The following is a 19,603-nucleotide window of genomic DNA, read 5'->3' as shown; positions in this document are numbered from 1 at the left end:
TGGGTGCATGTCTATTTAGCTGTGTAGTGTAGAAGAAAGGGAAAAAGTAGGGAATGTGCTGTGGAAACTGGGTGTTATTTTATACAGAGACGAGTCCTGGCTGGAAGAAGTGATGAAGGTCTACTCTGGATGAAGAAAAGAAAGATGAAGGACTTCAACTAGAGACGTCACTGGTGAACCCTGACACTGTATACTGTTTACAGAGCTCCTGTGTATAATGTCATAGGTGACCACTGCATTACCTATACACTGACACTATATACAGAGCTCCTGTGTTGTGAGTTCATTTTCCCCTTCGTCACTGAGGTCTGGTGAACTCCCTATTCTGGTAAAGGAAGGTAATGAGCCTGATTATCAGGCACCTGAGTCTAATGAGGATGACTGGTTGAGTGGAGTCACGGACTGGATATAAGGCTGCCGACGCCCTTCTGCCCTGCGGGTGATTTCTCTGTGGACTTCTAGGAAACCAGTCTGATTCCTGCTCCTCTAAAGCTAAGTTTTTTGCTTTGCCTGTTGCATTTGTGTTTTGTTTTTGTTTTCCTTGCTTTTCTGGATTCTGCCATTCCCTGCTGGGGTGAGCTGATTCTCCTTTTGCCTGTAGCTCTGTCTTCAGAATATTCCTGAGTACTGACATAGCTTTTTGAAGCCTAGCGTCTTCAGGGCCTTTTTCACTGTCAGTCTGTTGGCTCTTATTTTCATAGGGTTTTTCACGGATTGCAGACAGCAGCCTTCCTGTCCTTTCCTATGTAGTTAGCTTGGGCCCCGTCTTTGCTCAGTCTATCTTTCTGTCTGTGTTAGTATTTTCATCTTGCTTCACCGTCATTATATGTTGGGGGCTGCCTATTGCTTTGGGGTCTGCTCTGGGGCAGTTTAGATTTCCCCTTTCTTTTGGCCTATTTAATTCTGAGGCTGTGATCGAGGGGTCTAGGGCATCGTAGGAACCCCCCACGGCTACTGCTAGTTGTGTTGATAAGTTCAGGGGTCTGCAATCCGATAGCTGCCAACTTCTCTGGCTTTCTGGACTTAGCTAGCATTTCTGTTTTTGCCTCCTATGGTGACTCATTCATAACAAAATCACCCGCCAAACCGCAGATCCTAGTGTACTCAGTACATTTGTCTGATTGTGTGGAGCAGCTCACTGCGGAAGTGCGGGGAATTTCCGCCTACCTTGCTCATTCGCATGCTGTTGAACCAAAGATCCCTACACCTGATGTATTTTTTGGGGATCGATCTAAATTTGTGAGTTTCAAAAATATTTGTAAATTATTTTTTGCCTTGAAGCCTAACTCGTCAGGGAGCTCCGCGCAGCAGGTTAAAATTGTCATCTCTTTGCTGCGTGGCGATCCCCAGGATTGGGCGTTTTCTTTGAAACCAGATGATCCTATTCTGACTAATGTGAACGCATTCTTTCAAGCTTTGGGGTTGTTGTATGATGAACCTAATGCTATTGATCAGGCTGAAAAGACCGTGTTGGCATTGAACCAGGGTCGAGATTCTGCAGAGTTGTACTGTCAAAAGTTCCGAAAGTGGGCGGTACTTACCACCTGAAATGATAATGCCTTGGCTGCTCTCTTTCGGAAGGGTTTGTCAGAAGCCGTAAAAGATACTATGGTGGGATTTCCTGTTCCCTCTGGTCTGGACGATTCTATGTCTTTAGCCATTCAGGTTGGTCGGCGTTTGCGTGAACGCAGGATTGCACGAGAGGTGTTGCCACGGGTTGAACAGACGTCTGAACCTATGCAATGTGATAGAGTTTTGCCTAAGGCGCAACGTCAGGAGTTCAGAAGGCGTAATAAGCTGTGTTTTTTCTGTGGCGATGCCTCGCATATTATTTCTGTCTGTCCTAAACGAGAGAAACGCTTTGCACACACGTTTTCTGTTGGTGGTGTTCAACCTAAGTTTCTTCTGGCAATTACTCTGATCTGCTCCCTGTCCACATTTTCCGCCAAGGCTTTTGTGGATTCGAGAGCAGCGCTAAACCTAATGGACTTGGATTTTGCTAAACATTGTGGATTTCCGATGACGCCTCTGCAGACGCCTATCCCTTTGAGGGGGTTTGATGCTACTCCTTTGGCTAAAAATAAACCTCAGTTTTGGACCCAGGTGGTGTAAAATAATGCATATCCTGTAAAATACTCAGGACTAGTTACCAGATAAAAATATAGTGGTTTATTTGGATTCTTCCATCAAAGAAAGGTTATTACAGAAAAACAGGTGAATAAAAATAAGTGAAAGAGATATTGTCCATTAGATCATGCTCTGAGATCCCACATGGCAAAAGCAACATGTATTCTTCTTCTCTCCGAGATCCTGAATAGCAAATGGCTGCTGTGTCTCAGTTCGGCTTCTCACATCGCCGTCAAGTAATATACCAGCTGTTATGTCATGTCATCTTGCGTCTGTCTCTCATGATGGTGAGGGAAGAAGAGGAGCGACCTCTACAGTTAGCCATGAATTATATACGTCTCCTAAAGCACGTGGTCTCTACATATATGGAGCTGTCTTTCTACCATGAGCCAAGCTTAAAAATAGCCTATGTCATGTAAGCTAAAGCATTCTACAGAACTGGGTCTTATAAGAAATTAACGGATTATTAATATTTAACAATTCCCCCTTTTGAGGGAGACAGACATTAATTGGAACCCTCAAATATAACGATCTTTTTTCTTCTTTTCTTCTTCTTTGACAAAATAATTTAATATCAATAATAATAATAATAATAATAATAATAATATTAGATTACCGTTATAAGTACTCAATGACATAATTGATGTGAATTCATGTTATGGTAAGCCGTGAACAATATTCATATAAAATATGTATAATTATACTTCCCTAAGTCTAAATTGAAGCATCTCAGGTCCAGTCATCATCATCTGATGTCATCTGGTCTTCATTTTGATGTCTTCTGTCTTCTTCTTGGTTCTTTTAAAAATACAGTTTTCTTATAGCATATAGATGTTGTAGGAATTGTGTGGTGTATCAAATCAAAGTCCATAAATTCAAATGTTGATAAGAAACAAAGTCTATAGATGAAATGCAGCTTTAATATCTGTGCAGTGTCATCTTTAAAAACCTGGGCTTACATTGGCTCTCCTTGGATATTCTGGAATCCTCCATCGGTACTGGTCTTTGAACAGGTGTGACGTCTTTGGTCAGCAAAGCAAGGGTTAAAATGACTCTTCCTTGCTAAACATAGCACCATAACCAGTCCTTGTCCTAATGCACAGGACATATGTCAGGGTTGTAGCTTCCTGATAATTACCTTCATTGTTCACCAGCTTTCATCGAAGCTTTACAGGTGATTGAAAACCTCTGGAACTTGATAAGAACGTGATAACACCGTTCATCTCAGCATCATAGGATCATCGTCCTCTGGTTGTCAGGTTAGACACTTTAATTGTGACTGTCGGTGGTGGATACTGCACTTGTGACTGTCGGTGGTGGATACTGCACTTGTGACTGTCAGTGGTGGATACTGCATTTGTAATTAACACAGTCTATTACTCAGTAATCATAGCTTTGTTACCTTCTGGGATTTCTGGATCGCGGCATTCTTCTTCTTGCAACTGATAAAAATCAATGAAGTTTAGAAATGTGAAAAGTCTTTATTAACATAATTTCAGTATCTTGCTTGAAGTCTTCATTCCCTATTCTATACCAAATCTGGTAATTTCCCTATCCCATAATATCACAGCGTACCATAGCAATCAGTAATATCCATATAATTATTATCAGAATTTGTACTGTATATGGATTTCAATATTTGAAATAATAAACCAATAATAAGTGATAATACATTATTATCCGCATTTTTCATGTGATAGAACATTTTTTATGTCATAGGTGTAATTACCTTTTTCAACCCATAGGTGTCACTGTTTTATGTAACCAGTGTTATCATCTTTATTAATAAGGAATATATTTATTATACTAATAATATGTAGGAATGTATAGCCATGAACCAAAATAAGAATATATGAGTGAGCGAATGAATGAATAAAAGAATTGTTGCATATAACTCAGAAGTGAAACATTTTCCTTAGTAATAGAACCATATAATTGCTATATTTAATGAAGCAATATTCTCAGTAGATATTACTTTACTAAATATTGGTGAAAGAATTAAAAATAATGAAAAATAAGAATGAAAAATAAGAATAAGAATAAGGCCTTTATGTTGATGCAGAGTAGTTATGTCTTCAGTAACATATACCCTTAATATTTCCATGATCTGGATTATTTCATAATTGTCATAAACTTGTGTTACCAAAATATTCAAATTATGCAACTTTGCATGTAATTCCTCTTAGTGTAAAGAAATGACTCTTTATAATACTTGTTATTATACCCAATACTTATACCATTGTACCTTATTAATATTTTTTTTCCTATTAAAATGTGTGAAGAAGAGGTATTAATCAAATGTGATTATGTAGTCAGGATCAAAAACATATTTCCCCCTTAATACCAAAAAATATTGTTTCATGAAATAATTCATTTATCAAAACCAAAATTAAAAATAATTAATGTATAAATTATGTGAATTTATACTTGCTTATACCATTATTTGTCTGAAGATGTGTAACCATCAAAATTAATTTGAATATCATAAAATTATCCTTTGGAAAAATTAATTTAAATGTAGTTTAAGATTAACACACTTGGACAGAGAAGGAAGGTCCACTATTCCCAGATGCAGCTGGTGAATACCAGGCTCTGTGCTGGTGCCTGTTTAAAAGAGCTAAAGCTGATAAGGAAAGAATAGATTTTCTTCCTAAACTATTTTCTATTTTGTTGTGCGATTGCACTTATCCACAATTAACTAAATCAAGAAATAATAATTACTATAGAAATACAGAAATATATGTTGTGTAGATAATATTTCATTATATATATCCTAATATTCTAATAATTTAACTGATCTGCATATTTCCTCCTAAAGATAAAAGCTTTTGGGGTTTTTTTTTTTTTCTCTCTTATAGAATCCTGAGGTCTCACAAACGTATCACATTACTCGCTCAGCAGCTGCTCATACACTCAGTCACTGTCACTCAGACTGTGTCACATATTAAGTTTAAACCAAATACCTCACATATGAAAGTGTGATGAATACACGTATTTTAACCCAAATTATCCTAATTATCAATGCATTGTAAACTATTTCAATTTAGTCTCTTAATATTTCTTTGAATATTCCCCAAATACACATGACATAAATATATATGTATAGCTATACTTGACATTTAGGCCTGGAAAAAAAATTCCATTGCTTTGCAAAAGTTGAGACCCCCTTTAAAATTCTTTTCCTAAGGAACAGGGACATAGTATACTGGTATACTTGTATTATTAGAACAAGGTTCAAATTCCCCTGCTGTGGTTGTCATTCAAACCATGCAGTAAAAAAGCACACACCCAGAACATTTTAAAATGCAATTGGTTATTTCCTTTTAAGGGTTAGATATATAAAATCATGCAATATTGCAACTTCCTGTGTAAATAAAGGCATAAATCCTTGGAAGAGAATTTTTCTCGATTAAGTCCTGCTTTGAAATGAAAATTCTAAGGAAACATAAAAAATAAGGTTAATATCATATAATTCTAAATATTATTACTGATGTAGATTTTAATTTTCATTAAAAAATACAGTTCTACTATTTCTACTTCTACAAACACTCTATATATACTGTATGACTATGTATATATCCACAAACCATAAAACTACAGGATTATACTCTATAACTCACTAATTGTATAACACTGTTACACAATATATATATTACTTTTTCTAACCAATTCCTACACCCATACTTATTTCTCTGCAAAAAATATCCTGAAAGGTTCTTGCCATTTTAAAGCTGATAGATTCTTGGAGCAGAGTATTCAGTTTACAGGCCATGATGTCACTCACCACCTGTTTCTGTCTGTTAAATTCGGCCATCTTTGTTACAGAAAGAAAATCAGAACTCATCATTTTTCTTAATTCAATTTGTGTCTTTTCGGTGTTTTTTTGCATCATTCCATATGGTTTATAACAAACATGTGATTTTCTTTTTCTTTCTTCGTAGATTTGATTTTGGGGAAATCTCATTTTAGAAGGCTTTGCTAATACAGGCTTCTGATAAGATTTTACTCTGCCTGTCTTTACAAAATTAGCACAATTTACTTTCCTCTCACGATTCTCGTGTTTTCTGGCAAAATCAAGGGATTGCGCACATTCAAACAAAGAATCTTTTTGTGACGCAATAACACGAGATGCAGGATTTAGAAACCAAAATTTGCTTACAAAACTCCTTATGAGGGACGGTGTTTTGACATTCTCACTCAGCATTCTATACAAACGTTCATATATGGACATGAACGTAAAAATACATTCCTTCCGACCAATCCTTAATTTTTGAAGAATATCAATATCTGGATGATTTTCATTTGATGAACAAAAAATGAGAATTTTTAATCTGTCCTTATCAGTTAAATTCTCATGTGTCTCACCAGATAACTTTAAAGACAATCTCCTAGCAAAATTTACAGGGATCCACATTTTGAACAACTGATTCTTCTCCTCGTTAGATAAATCAAAGTTACCAGAACAACTTTCAAAGATCTCAGAGTTTCTACAAACATCTATTTTGTTGTCATAAGCAGGAATTATTTGGCATATCTTTATCAAATCCTTCCTCACGCTACTTCGGATTTGGGCCTGTGAGTCTTCTATTTTTAGTGGTACGTCTTTCCTTTGTACATCCTCTACGTCAGTTCTGAAGTCTCCTCCTACTTCTCCATCTTGTTCCACGTCTGCAAGGTCACCTTCAATGGCTGCTACTACTTGTAACTGTTTCTCCACATTACAGTGAATCTCGGGAATATCACTATCCTCTACACAATCATTTTTAGATTTCTCTGACACAGATCTATGAAATATATCTACCATCTGTAGAATATTTTTTAATCTCTCTCTTTCTCTATTGAAAAACTTAGAATCTAACCTCTGATTCTCGAGTTCACACTCGGCATATAAACTTAACCATAAAACTTCTGAATTAGAATTGTCTACAGACTTAAATTTCAATTTACTCTGCTTAGCAAGACAATTAATGACATCCATTTCTCTTACCTTGAAATGTCTCAGCTTGTTCCCTTTGATGGACAACGCTGGGTTCCTGTCTTTACACGTCTGGCTTACGTCTGGTACTTTTGGCACTTGTAGTACTTCTCAATCTATCTGGTACTTCTTACTTCTAGGTTCTATGTGATTCTTGTAAGTAGTGGAATTCCCGATAACTTGCACATATGATTTGACGTTAGCAAAGTGCAATCCCCCGTGTGGGCAAGTTGAGGGAAATCCGCAAAAAAGTACAAAAATTCAGATCTGGCTGGCTCTCCAATGTAAAATAATGCATATCCTGTAAAATACTCAGGACTAGTTACCAGATAAAAATATAGTGGTTTATTTGGATTCTTCCATCAAAGAAAGGTTATTACAGAAAAACAGGTGAATAAAAATAAGTGAAAGAGATATTGTCCATTAGATCATGCTCTGAGATCCCACATGGCAAAAGCAACATGTATTCTTCTTCTCTCCGAGATCCTGAATAGCAAATGGCTGCTGTGTCTCAGTTCGGCTTCTCACATCGCCGTCAAGTAATATACCAGCTGTTATGTCATGTCATCTTGCGTCTGTCTCTCATGATGGTGAGGGAAGAAGAGGAGCGACCTCTACAGTTAGCCATGAATTATATACGTCTCCTAAAGCACGTGGTCTCTACATATATGGAGCTGTCTTTCTACCATGAGCCAAGCTTAAAAATAGCCTATGTCATGTAAGCTAAAGCATTCTACAGAACTGGGTCTTATAAGAAATTAACGGATTATTAATATTTAACAGGTGGTCATGCGGGTCGCCCCAGACCATCAAGAAAACTGCAGATTTTTGGTGTTGCATGGTCTGCATGATGCCGTTGTTCTGGGGTTTCCCTGGTTGCAAATTCATAATCGAGTTTTGGATTGGAAATCTGTGTCTGTGGTGAGTTGGGGTTGTCGGTGTGCCTTTAGTGAGGCTCCGGTTTTTTCCACCTCTCCTCAGTCGCATGATGTTCCTGACTATTTGGCAGACTTTTATGATGTATTTAGTGAGAATGAGTCTGCGTCTTTGCCTCCTCATAGGAGTTATGACTGTGCAATTGAACTAAGCCCGTGGTGTAAATTTCCCAAGGGTCGGCTCTTCAATTTATCTGTACCCGAGCACGAGGCTATGCGGTCCTATATTAAGGAGGCGTTGGAGAAGGGTCATATTAGACCATCCTCGTCACCCTTAGGTGCCGGGTTTTTTTTTTCGTGGCCAAAAAGGATGGATCATTCAGACCTTGTATTGATTATCGTTCCCTCAACAAAATTACTATTAAATATCAGTATCCGTTACCCCTGATTTCGGATCTATTCTCTAGAGTTAGAGGTGCTTGCTGGTTTACCAAGCTTGACCTCAGGGGGGCGTATAATCTTATTCGCATTAAGCATGGGGATGAATGGAAGACGGCATTTAATACTCCGGAGGGACATTTTGAGTACCTGGTGATGCCTTTTGGGCTCACTAATGCCCCTTCTGTCTTCCAGTGCTTCATGAACGATATTTTCCGAGACTTTGTCGATACATTTTTGATTATCTATCTGGATGATATTTTGATCTTCTCCAAGGATTGGGACTCTCATGTGGAACATATTCGGACTGTGTTCCGGATCTTGAGGGAGAATTCCCTGTATGTCAAAGGATCGAAATGCCTTTTTGGAGTACAGAGGATTTCATTTTTGGGATTTATTTTGTCTCCGTCAACTATTGAAATGGACCCGGCCAAGGTACAGGCCATTTATGATTGGGTTCAGCCCACTTCTTTGAAGGCCCTCCAGAAGTTTTTGGGTTTTGCTAATTTTTATCGGAAATTTATAGCAAAATTTTCTAGTATTGCCAAGCCATTGACTGATCTGACTAAGAAGGGTCCTGATGTGTTGAATTGGTCTCCGGAGGCTGTTGCTTCCTTTCAGGAGCTGAAGCGAAGATTTACCTCCGCCCCGGTTTTGCGGCAACCTGATGTCTCACTCCCGTTCCAGGTAGAGGTGGATGCTTCTGAGATTGGTGCAGGAGCTGTTTTGTCCCAAAAGGATCCTGTAACATCTAAAATGAATCCCTGTGCTTTCTTTTCCCGAAAGTTCTCTCCATCTGAACGTAACTATGATGTGGGGAATCGGGAACTGTTGGCCATGAAATGGGCATTTGAGGAGTGGAGACATTGGTTGGAGGGAGCTAAACGTCAAGTTGTGGTCCTCACTGACCACAAGAATTTGATTTACCTAGAGTCGGCTAAACTCTTGAACCCTAGACAGGCTAGGTGGGCCTTGTTTTTTACACGTTTTGATTTTGTGGTCTCTTTTCTTCCTGGAACTAAGAATGTCAAGGCAGACACCCTCTCTAGGAGTTTCTTTGCTGATTCTCCTGTGGTGACCAAGCCTGCTACCATCTTAGGCGAAGGGGTAGTTCTTTCTGCCATCTCGCCCGATTTGAGACTTGCGCTGCAAGAGTTCCAGGAGGACAAACCTGAGCGTTGTCCCAGTGGAAAGTTGTATGTTCCTGACCAGTGGAAGAAGAGAGTGATGTCTGAAGTTCATTGCTCTGCATTGGCTGGTCATCCAGGTATTTTTGGTACTAGAGATCTGGTGAGTCACTCTTTTTGGTGGCCCACCATGTCTCATGATGTCAGGAATTTTGTGCAGTCCTGTGGGACTTGCTCCCGGTCTAAATCTTGTTCTCGCTCTAGTGGATTGTTGATGCCTTTGCCGGTCCCCAGGAGACCATGGACCCATATTTCAATGGATTTCATCTCTGATATGCCGGTCTCTCAGAGAATGACTGTTATTTGGGTGATTTGTGATAGGTTCTCTAAGATGGTTCATCTTGTACCACTCCCTAAGTTGCCATCTTCCTCTTAGTTGGTGCCCCTGTTTTTGCAACAGGTGGTTCGCTTACACGGGATTCCTGAGAACATTGTATCTGACAGAGGAGTTCACTTTGTGTCTAGATTTTGGAGGACTTTCTGTTCCAAGCTGGGAATTCAGTTGTCCTTCTCCTCTGCTTTTCAGTTTTCACCCCCAGACCAATGGGCAGACAGAGAGAACAAACCAGACCTTGGAATCGTATTTGAGATGTTTTATTTCCGCTGATCAGGATGATTGGGTTTCGTTTTTGCCCTTGGCTGAATTTCCTTTAAATAATAGAGCTAGTTCTGCCACTTTGATGTCACCTTTTTTTTGTAACTTTGGGTTTCATCCTCGATTTTCTTCAGGGCAGGTGGAGCCTTCTGCCTGCCCAGGTGTTGACACTGTGGTGGAGAGAATGCACCAGATCTGGGACCAAGTGGTGGATAAGTTATCTCTCTCCCAGGAAAAGGCCCAGCGGTTTTCCAATCGACATAGGACCATTGGTCCCCAGTTTAAGATTGGTGATATGGTGTGGTTATCATCAAAAAATATTGCTATGAAGGTGGCTTCTCCTAAGTTTAAGCCTAGATTTATTGGACCTTACAAGATTTTGGAGATTATTAATCCGGTCTCTTTTTGTTTGGCTCTTCCTGTCACATTTAAAATCCATAATGTGTTCCATAAGTCCTTGTTGAAGAGGTTTGTTGAACCAGTTGTTCCTGGGGTGGCACCTCCAGACCCTGTATTGGTTGAAGGTAACATGGAATATGAGGTAGAGAAAATACTGGATTCCCGTTTGGCTAGACGGAGACTCCAGTATTTGGTTAAGTGGAAGGGTTATGGCCAGGAGGATAATTCCTGGGTCTCTGCCTCTGATATTCATGCCAAAAGATTGGTGCATGCCTTTCATCGGGCTCACCCTGATCGCCCTGGTGGCGTGGTTGAGGGTTCGGTGACCCCTCCTCAAGGGGGAGGTACTGTTGTGAGTTCATTTTCCCCTTCGTCACTGAGGTCTTGTGAACTCCCTATTCTGGTAAAGGAAGGTAATGAGCCTGATTATCAGGCACCTGAGTCTAATGAGGATGATTGGCTGAGTGGAGTCACGGACTGGATATAAGGCTGCTGACGCCCTTCTGCCCTGCGGGTGATTTCTCTGTGGACTTCTAGGACACCAGTCTGATTCCTGCTCCCCTAAAGCTAAGTTTTTTGCTTTGCCTGTTGCATTTGTGTTTTGTTTTTGTTTTCCTTGCTTTTCTGGATTCTGCCATTCCCTGCTGGGGTGAGCTGAATCTCTTTTTGCCTGTAGCTCTGTCTTCAGAATATTCCTGAGTACTGACATAGCTTTTTGAAGCCTAGCCTCTTCAGGGCCTTTTTCACTGTCAGTCTGTTGGCTCTTATTTTCATAGGGTTTTTCACGGATTGCAGACAGCAGCCTTCCTGTCCTTTCCTATGTAGTTAGCTTGGGCCCCGTCTTTGCTCAGTCTATCTTTCTGTCTGTGTTAGTGTTTTCATCTTGCTTCACCGTCATTATATGTTGGGGGCTGCCTATTGCTTTGGGGTCTGCTCTTGGGCAGTTTAGATTTCCCCTTTCTTTCTTTAGGCCTATTTAATTCTCCGGCTGTGATCGAGGAGTCTAGGGCATCGTAGGAACCCCCCACGGCTACTGCTAGTTGTGTTGATAAGTTCAGGGGTCTGCAATCCGATAGCTGCCAGCTTCTCTGGTTTTCTGGACTTAGCTAGCATTTCTGTTTTTGCCTCCTACGGTGACTCAATCATAACACTCCTGTGTAGAGTTGAGCGATACCATCCGATACTTCAAAGTATCGTATCGGATGGTATCGGCCGATCTTTAAAAAAAGTATCGGTATCGCCGATTCCGATACCGGAAGTCCCATTCAAGTCTATGGGACTTCCGGTATCGGAATAAGAAAAACCCTTTCCTGCCCTTGTACAGCCTCTCTGGGGTCTGTACGGGCCTTTCGGGGGGCTGTGCCGGCCTGCCAGGGGGTCTGTGCAGGCTCCGGTGGTCTGTGCCGGCCTGCCGGTGGTCTGTGCAGGCTCCGGGGGGCTGTGCCGGCCTGCCGGGGGGCTGTGCCGGCCTGCCGGGGGGCTGTGCCGGCCTGCCAGGGGGTCTGTGCAGGCTCCGGTGGTCTGTGCCGGCCTGCCGGTGGTCTGTGCAGGCTCCGGGGGGCTGTGCCGGCCTGCCGGGGGGCTGTGCCGGCCTGCCGGTGGTCTGTGCAGGCTCCGGGGGTCTGTGCAGGCATCGTCCGATGGGACTACAAGTCCCATCGGGCGATGCCTGCTACCATGACAGTGATTGACACATTAGCCAATGATGGGACAGTAGTAGTCCCATCATCCGGCTAATGTGTTAAATGTAAAAAAAAAAAAAAAAAAATTACATGCTACATTCATACTACATACTACATACATGCTACATTCATACTACATACTACATACATGCTACATTCATACTACATGCAACATACATACTACATATATACTACATGCATGCTACATATATACTACATGCATGCTACATACATACTACATATATACTACATGCATGCTACATACATACTACATATATACTACATGCATGCTACATACTACATACATGCTACATATATACTACATACATACTACATATATACTACATGCATGCTACATATATACTACATGCATGCTACATACATACTACATATATACTACATGCATGCTACATACATACTACATGCATGCTACATACATACTACATACATGCTACATATATACTACATACATACTACATATATACTACATGCATGCTACATATATACTACATGCATGCTACATACATACTACATATATACTACATGCATGCTACATACATACTACATGCTACATGCATGCTACATACATACTACATACATGCTACATATATACTACATACATACTACATATATACTACATACATACCACATACATACTACATGCATGCTACATATATACTACATGCATGCTACATACATACTACATATATACTACATGCATGCTACATACATACTACATGCTACATGCACGCTACATACATACTACATACATGCTACATATATACTACATACATACTACATATATACTACATGCATGCTACATATATACTACATACATACTACATATATACTACATGCATGCTACATATATACTACATACATACTACATATATACTACATACATGCTACATACATACTACATATATACTACATGCATGCTACATATATACTACATGCTACATACATACCACATACATACTACATACATGCTACATATATACTACATGCATGCTACATACATACTACATATATACTACATGCATGCTACATACATACTACATGCTACATGCATGCTACATACATACTACATACATACTACATGCTACATACATACCACATATATACTACATACATACAATACATTCATACAATACATACATAGACATACAGTACATATAACATAGAGTAACATACTTACCAATACTTGTCACATTGTTCCCCGAAGCCATTGTCGTCTACGGAATAAATATTAACATAACAAACCACAAAAATACTCACCCACGATCCGAAGCAGTCCACGAGTGTGTCCCACGACGATCTTGGGTAGAGAACTGCAGCATCAGCTGATGCTGCCGTTCTCTACGGGCTGCAGGAATCCAATGACGGAAGGTAGGTATCCTTCCGCACTGTATTCCTCCGCCACTTAAAAAAAAAAAAAGTCCCTAGTCTCACTTTATGCCATTGCTGTGTGGGAATTTCCCACACAGCAATGGCATAAAGTGAGACTAGGGACTTTTTTTTTTTGTCACCGGTGATCACTGCATTACCTGTACACTGACACTATATACAGAGCTCCTGTGTATAATGTAACTGGTGATCACTGCATTTCCTGTACACTGACACTATATACAGAGCTCCTGTGTATAATGTCACTGGTGATCACTGTATTACCTGTAGACTATATACAGAGCTCCTTTGTATAATGTCACTGAAGATCACTGCATTACCTGTACACTGTACACTATATACAGAGCTCCTGTGTATAATGTAACTGGTGATCACTGCATTTCCTGTACACTGACACTATATACAGAGCTCCTGTGTATAATGTCACTGGTGATCACTGTATTACCTGTAGACTATATACAGAGCTCCTTTGTATAATGTCACTGAAGATCACTGCATTACCTGTACACTGTACACTATATACAGAGCTCCTGTGTATAATGTCACTGGTGATCACTGCATTACCTGTACACTGACACTATATACAGAGCTCCTGTGTATAATGTCACTGGTGATCACTGTATTACCTGTACACTATATACAGAGCTCCTTTGTATAATGTCACTGATGATCGTGATCACTGCATTACCTGTACACTGTACACTATATACAGAGCTCCTGTGTATAATGTCACCGGTGATCACTTTATTACCAATACACTGACACTATATACAGAGCTCCTGTGTATAATGTTACTGGTGATCACTGTATTACCTGTACACTGACACTATATACAGAGCTCCTTTGTATAATGTCACTGGTGATCCCTGTATTACCTGTACACTGACACTATATACAGAGCTCCTGTGTATAATGTCACCGGTAATCACTTTATTACCAATACTCTGACACTATATACAGAGCTCCTGTGTATAATGTTACTGGTGATCACTGTATTACCTGTACACTGACACTATATACAGAGCACCTGTGTATAATGTCACTGGTGATCCATGTTTTACCTGCACACTGACACTATATACAGAGCTCCTGTGTATAATGTCACTCGTGATCACTGTATTACCTGTACACTGACACTGTCATGGTTAGGACATGGTTAATGTCCTGTTCTCACAGGGTTAACTTTTGCCGGTCTCTCTTTGGATCTGGGAGGGGTATTTATACTCAAGCCAAACTAGCATTCTCTGTCAGTTATACTGCTGTTTTGGGGTGTCTGACCCCTGGTGTGCATGTACTCTGCATTGTTTGTTTGCTTCCCGTGTATGACCCGGCTTGTTCCTTCACTCTGTACTCCGTCTCTCATTTTAGTACTATTGTCTTTTCTGGTTCTGACCTCCTGGCTTGGCTATCTTTACTCCGTTACAGTTTACCCCTATTGGACCGTCTAATGCCCGTTCTGGTTTTCTGATCTATTGCTACATCCTGACTATTCGCTCTGTCAAACCCTTTGGTACTGTATTGCTATCTCGTGCTTTGACCTCGGCTTTATCTGGTTTCTGTCTCTGTCTATGCCCCTTGGTAACACTGTCCTGTAGTTACCTTTCTAGGAGTTTCCATGCAGCTCCTAGCTCTGTGGAGCTTAGGCCACGCCCCCAGCAGTCAAGTGCTTCAGGTCCTGGAGCATGCATTGTCACCACTGCTGGCCGCTCCACAGGCATCTTTGTGCACAGTCTTTGAACTCAGGACACGCGCACTAGCTCAGTGAGCAAGTGCAGTGCGGTGTTCCTGACAGACACTATATACAGAGCTCTTGTGTATAATGTCACTGTGATCACTGTATTACCTGTACACTGACTCTATATACAGAGCTCCTGTGTATAATGTCACTGTGATCACTGTATTACCTGTACACTGACACTATATACAGAGCTCCTGTGTATAATGTCACTGGTGATTACTGTATTACCTGTACATGACACTATATACAGAGCTCCTGGGTATAATATACCTAAAAAGAGTATTGGATATTTTAAGAAATGTTTATCAGGTAAGAGTAGAGTAGGGCCCGGGCAAAAGAGTCTACCTTGTTGTGGTGGCAGCTTAAAAATCTTTTGGCCAAAACAAAAGCTGCTGGCTATGTCTATAATCTGGTGTTTGATGGGAACTGTTAATGTGTGATTGGTGAGGATGTGGTGCAGAAGTGGAGTTTTTCCAAGAGTGGGTGGTGGGACTGTAAAAGGTTCAAGGGTGGAGGCGTGGCAGGGGTGGAGCCTGAGCAGAATCTTAAGGGGACCTGAAAATTTTGCCAGTATAGGGACATGGAATTCCTTGTGCCAGCCCTGATTTCATTACCTAAGACACTAAAAAATCCAAAGATCAAAACTGATTGCATCTGTTATCACACACAAGTCGCATTGCGGGACCGCATTAGTTTCATGAATGAATTATCTCAAAACCTAGAACAAATTCAGCAAAAATCATGGGATTATTGAATTCAACAAAATACCCCAAATCCACTCAAATACCTTAGTACCAGAAAAACAATTTATTTTGTAGACCTGTGTAATTTTGCCACACCATGACCATATATTACCACCACATAGCGATGAAATAATACTACTATACTGATAATTAAATAAAAACTACAGTAATGACACTAATACTTTCCACCTACACAGTTATTGTATGTGGGAAGTATCAGTATGTACAGTACAGGTAACTTCAGGTACTCACTGGTGACGTCTCCAATTGAAGTAGTTCATTTTCACTTTTCTTCTTCATCCGGCAAAGACCGCTATAATTTATACTCAGGATTCTTCTGTACAAAGGAGGTCACACCTCCAGTTGAAAACAGCGATGGCCCCTACAGGCCCTCCTTATTCTCAGGTCCTTTGCAGCCATAATTATTACACCCCTGGTGGCTGGGAATTTTGAGCACTAACATTGCTGAACTTGTTTCATAAAGCAGAAAAGTTTTCCTCTATGTTCTATGAGAAATCAGTGACTTATCATTGGTCCTGACTTCTGTCCTCTGTCTGATCTTTTACACTTGGTGGCAGGGTGCAATGATTGTAGTCACAGTGGGTGCAACCACAGCCAGGCCTCACAGGTAGAGATGAGCAAAATTGTTCGGAAAACGTTCTCCAATCTCAAATTCGTCACAAACGTAGCACATTCGGATTCATGCTTGGTTTTCCGAGCATTTTTCCTCAGTTGTCAAAATTTGGACAACGTTCGCTAAATGATTGCATTTCCACTAATGCTCTTATTAGGACTTTGGCTTGGATAGTGGTGTGGTATGATGAGCAAGGGGCATATTTTTGATGAGGGGAGGGAGTTGGGAGAGGGGGAGTAGCGTCAGACTTTAATTTTTTAATTTTTTTTTTAATGTAATGGTTGGAGATTCATGCAGCCAATCAGGACGCAGAAACCATTCACAATGTCCAGACACAAGGGCTTCTGTCATTGACTGCTGACGTCACATCTCCATTAGTTCTCTACCAAGCTGATATTTGTGCCATCTGAGTGCGACTGAGCGAAAAAACAGTTTCAGCTGTAGCAAGAGGTATCAAGTCTCCCAGCACAGCCGACCTACACCGGTCCCTCACCCACCTCATCTTAAGTTAAACTTCAATTCAAACCTCTAAATGCTGGCTCAAACCCTGACACCTCGTGCATGGAGCATGATGACTGCTGCTGCACCATTATCAAATTTCTACTGTGGGTCACTTGATGCCACTTTTCCTAATTTTTGGAAATGTTTGGACTCCAAGTTGGGCCTTCTTCGTGTGTTGCCCGAATTTGGCAGGGTTCTCAGTGCACCAGGCCTACACCTGGCACTCATCTACCTGTTACTGATCAATGTTTAAGCTAGAAATGCTGCTCCAAGCCCTGTCCCATACATCCGTGCAGCGCAATTATACTATTTGTACTCTGGGTCAATTGATGCCACATTTACTGGTGTCTGTCTCTAATTTGAGCTGTTTAGGCAGCTTTTTGTACCCGCTTAAGGTGTTGTCTATGCATTTGGTTTTGCCCCCCCCCATTGAATTCAATGGGGTTTGAGTATGTTTGATGAACTGCTTTCTCCAACTGCTTCCTGCCATCATCTTCCCCTCTCTCTTACTGCTTCCTGCCATCATCTTCCCCTCTCTCTTACTGCTTCCTGCCATCATCTTCCCCTCTGTCTTCTAGCTGCTTTCTGCAGCCATCTGCCCCTCTCTGCTCCAACTGCTTCCTGCTGTCATCGTCCTCTCTCTTCTAGCTGCTTTCTGCCGTCATCTCTCCTTCAAGTGTTTTCTGCCGCCATCTGCCCCTCTCTCCAACTGCTTCATGCCATCGTCTTCCCCTCTCTCTTCTAGTTGCTTTCTCCCACCATTTACCCTCTCTCCTCCAACTGCAGTAGGTCAGACTCCACAATGGTGGCCTTCAGCCCGGCCCTCCAGCACTCAAACTGTTCAAGGAATTAAATTGAACCTAAAAAAAAGCATCAGGTTCCGAAGCATCATAAGAAGAGCGATACGTCTCATAGAAAAATATTCTAACTCAACCTTGACTAATCCCCCTTCCAAGAAGCGAGAGCCTCTATGGTGGAGATGGTCTTGCTGAGCTTTGTGTCATCTTGCCCCGGCTTCCTGACTACCAGGAATGTTTCTGTCCTGCAAAGGACGACTATTGTTAGTGATCAGAAACTCCTTCAATCCATTCTGAGCATCCTGCATTTTCTTATTGTTTTCCACCTTGGGACTCAGAAAGAAAACATCCCCATAAAGTTTTTAATTTATCTTTAAATAATTCTGTATGAAAATTACATTTCTTTCCCTTTTCTGCAATGTTCTTAAGTAAAAATACACAGATGCCACATGTGAAATTGGTCTGACAGGTCGCTGGATTCGAAGGCTCATTTGTCTAAACAATTAAGACTAATATCAATTACGAGTGTCAGATCTTCCTGGACATCGAGCAGTGGGAGCGACTCCCGCATGAAAATATTCTCGTCAGTGGATTTTTTATTCTCCAAACATCAAACAGGACAAAATTTCTCCAAGGGGAAATGGAAATGGAGTTTCCCAACGATTGAGGGAGCGGGACGAGCTCTAGTTTTGTCCATGGCTTTTTTCATCATAAAACAATCACAGTTAGACTTTTATGATATAAATTGATGGAGCCGGACGTCTTCTCATGGAAATAAACTGAACCCTGATTCTAGCTGTAACCATCTCCCCCATATTTTTGAGCTGGAAAAGTTTTAGGAAAAATCATTACAATTTCCTTAATTCTCTCCTGAAATTCCTGGCCCCTCATACTACAGACCCCTCAGTACTCACCGAGCTGAGCGAAGATGACTCCTGATTCTTTATCATCCATCCTAATGCAACCTCTGTTGTCCACCAGGGTGAGGTTCTCGGTCAGCTTATACGGGATTCTCTCTGTAGTCGATCCTCCATCTTTATCCACTGCTTTTGACCAGTTCTCGAACTCACAATCTTTCCAGACATAGATACAGGTATTGATGAACGACGACTTCCCATTACCTAAGAGGCCAAACAGTTGGATGAGGATGCGGTGGAAGCCTTGGTTTCCTTTCTTACATCTATCAAAACTAAAGTTCTTAGTAAAACATCTCATCTCATCGCTGTCCATGTCTTCTCCTCAGATCGTTCTTTTCTTACTGACTGGGAGGACTGAAATGAGACAAAGTCTTTCTGATATTATATTCCCAAGAGCTTTTATCTTCCTTTTTGTTCATAGTGGACTATCTCTTCATCCATGATTGTCCCTTCACTTCCTCATACCTGGAAGGCTCGGAGGTTGCGGATCACCTTCTGCTAATCTAATCTTATCATATTTCATAGCTTTAGCATTGAGGGTAGACTTAAGTCCATCCAGTTCAATCTGCAACTGGGGCAGACAGTAAT

The 19,603-nt window shown here is 40.9% G+C and overlaps 1 protein-coding gene across 1 annotated transcript in view; it reads right to left on the bottom strand.

Annotated features, from left to right (window-relative positions):
- LOC141073164 (uncharacterized) overlaps positions 1–19,346 on the bottom strand; it is an 87,248-nt gene extending 67,902 nt beyond the window's left edge. Inside the window, exon 1 of the mRNA XM_073560550.1 lies at positions 19,013–19,346. Within this exon, the coding sequence (XP_073416651.1) occupies positions 19,013–19,328 (316 nt within the window). The 5' untranslated portion in view covers positions 19,329–19,346. The remainder of the gene's footprint in view (positions 1–19,012) is intronic.
- Positions 19,347–19,603: the final 257 nt, after the last annotated feature.

Source organism: Dendrobates tinctorius, unplaced genomic scaffold, assembly GCF_039654945.1.
Source record: "Dendrobates tinctorius isolate UK_male_01 unplaced genomic scaffold, ASM3965494v1 ptg000297l, whole genome shotgun sequence".
Taxonomy (NCBI): Eukaryota; Metazoa; Chordata; class Amphibia; order Anura; family Dendrobatidae; genus Dendrobates; species Dendrobates tinctorius.
Note: the sequence above shows the minus strand (reverse complement) of the source record. Positions and strands in the feature narration are given on the sequence as shown.